Raw genomic sequence first — 1,637 nt, 5'->3', positions numbered from 1 at the left:
AATGATAAATTGCTCTTGGCAAGCTTGCTAATCCTATATTAGCAGTAGGCTATAAATACGCCACCATAAGTCCTAGACTTAGAGTAAATTTTTATAGAGAGATAAGCAACTCTGATTTATATAATACGGATAATATTATAAGACACACCTCAAGATAAGTATTACTCGTGATTAAACTTACTAACAATATGACTCGTATAGAAGATATAGAACGTCCATTTCAACACCATCTCCCACCTAGAACGGAAGCTATAACATATGTTACCGAATTAGGGATATACATCAACCCAATTATAATGACCTTAAAATTGTAAGGATCTTTAGCATATGACCAAGAGATGGACATATTCAAGAAAAAAAGTGTCATGAATGAAATAGCAGAATATGCAATGACCAATGCAACTGGAGGATGAGATAATAGAATAAGACTATGAGTTGGACGAATGAATAGATCGTACAAAGTATGTTTGGTAATGGCCCATTTAAATTTAGAAGCAGATGGTTGACATTTTTCATCTTTATCTTGTTCAAATCTCAGTTTTGATATTTGAAGGTCTTCTTGAAGAACCTCAGCTGCCAATCTTCGAGAATATTGAGACATATTGGTTGACAATATTGACAATGAAGGCATTACTGGATCAAGAATTGCCGATTCACTATCAAAACAAAGATGTTGATTTTGAAGGACCTCATCATAGTTTGATTCTAGGTCTTTGTTCAAACACCTCTGTTATCCTTTATGCTTTTCCTTCAACAAAGCTTGTGGCTTCCTAAGAGTTTCAGGTAGTAATAACAAAATACTCATAACATTGACACCTGAAACAATAGCCAAAGACCATTGAGTAGCTCTCCAACCCCAAACTTCACCAACAACCCCTCCAATGATAGGTGCGGAAAATGGACCAAGAAGAGGTCCTAAATAATATAAACCCATTGCTTTACCCATTTCTTGTTGTACGAATAAATCACTAACTGTTCCAGCACCAACTGCTTGTACAGAAGCGGAACAGCCATCTTGAAGTACTCTGAGTCCAATTAATATTGATATATTTGGAGCGAATGCTGCGCCCACGCTGAAGGCAAAGAATAAGGTAAAACTAACCAAATAAACTGTACGACGTCCATAACGTTCCAGAAAGCTACTCCACCAAATAGGGAAGATCCCTAAAGATAATGAATACACTCCAACTGAAACGTTGACCATTGTTTCATCAGTGTGAAGATCTTTAACTATGTCACCGATAGCAGGTAACATAATTGAAGTACCAAATGTGTTGAAATGGACGTTCTATATCTTCTATACGAGTCATATTGTTAGTAAGTTGAATCACGAGTAATACTTATCTTGAGGTGTGTCTTATAATATTATCGGTATTATATAAATCAGAGTTGCTTCTCTCTCTATAAAAATTTACTCTAAGTCTAGGACTTATGGTGGCGTATTTATAGCCTACTGCTAATATAGGATTAGCAAGCTTGCCAAGAGCAATTTATCATTGTTCGTTATTCCACGTGACTAGCTATCATTTAAAATATCCTGACTCACCTATACGGGATATTTTAAATAACTCAATTTAGGATTTCTACAATATTCTCTCAGCTATTTGTTTGCAACCAACAGATTACATAATTGTGTC

The 1,637-nt window shown here is 35.4% G+C and overlaps 1 protein-coding gene across 1 annotated transcript; it reads right to left on the bottom strand.

The window, feature by feature from the left end:
- Positions 1-730: 730 nt before the first annotated feature.
- KQ657_004228 (MFS antiporter qdr3) lies at positions 731-1,288 on the bottom strand (the record flags this gene model as incomplete). The annotated part of the gene is made up of 1 exon (XM_043194907.1): positions 731-1,288. A coding segment is annotated over one exon (558 nt), but the record flags the coding sequence as incomplete, so codon positions are not given.
- Positions 1,289-1,637: the final 349 nt, after the last annotated feature.

This window comes from Scheffersomyces spartinae (assembly GCF_019049425.1).
Source record: "Scheffersomyces spartinae strain ARV_011 chromosome Unknown scaffold_57, whole genome shotgun sequence".
Classification (NCBI taxonomy): domain Eukaryota; kingdom Fungi; phylum Ascomycota; class Pichiomycetes; order Serinales; family Debaryomycetaceae; genus Lizanozyma; species Lizanozyma spartinae.
The sequence above is the reverse complement of the archived record's forward strand: the minus strand, read 5'-3'. Positions and strand labels throughout refer to the sequence as shown.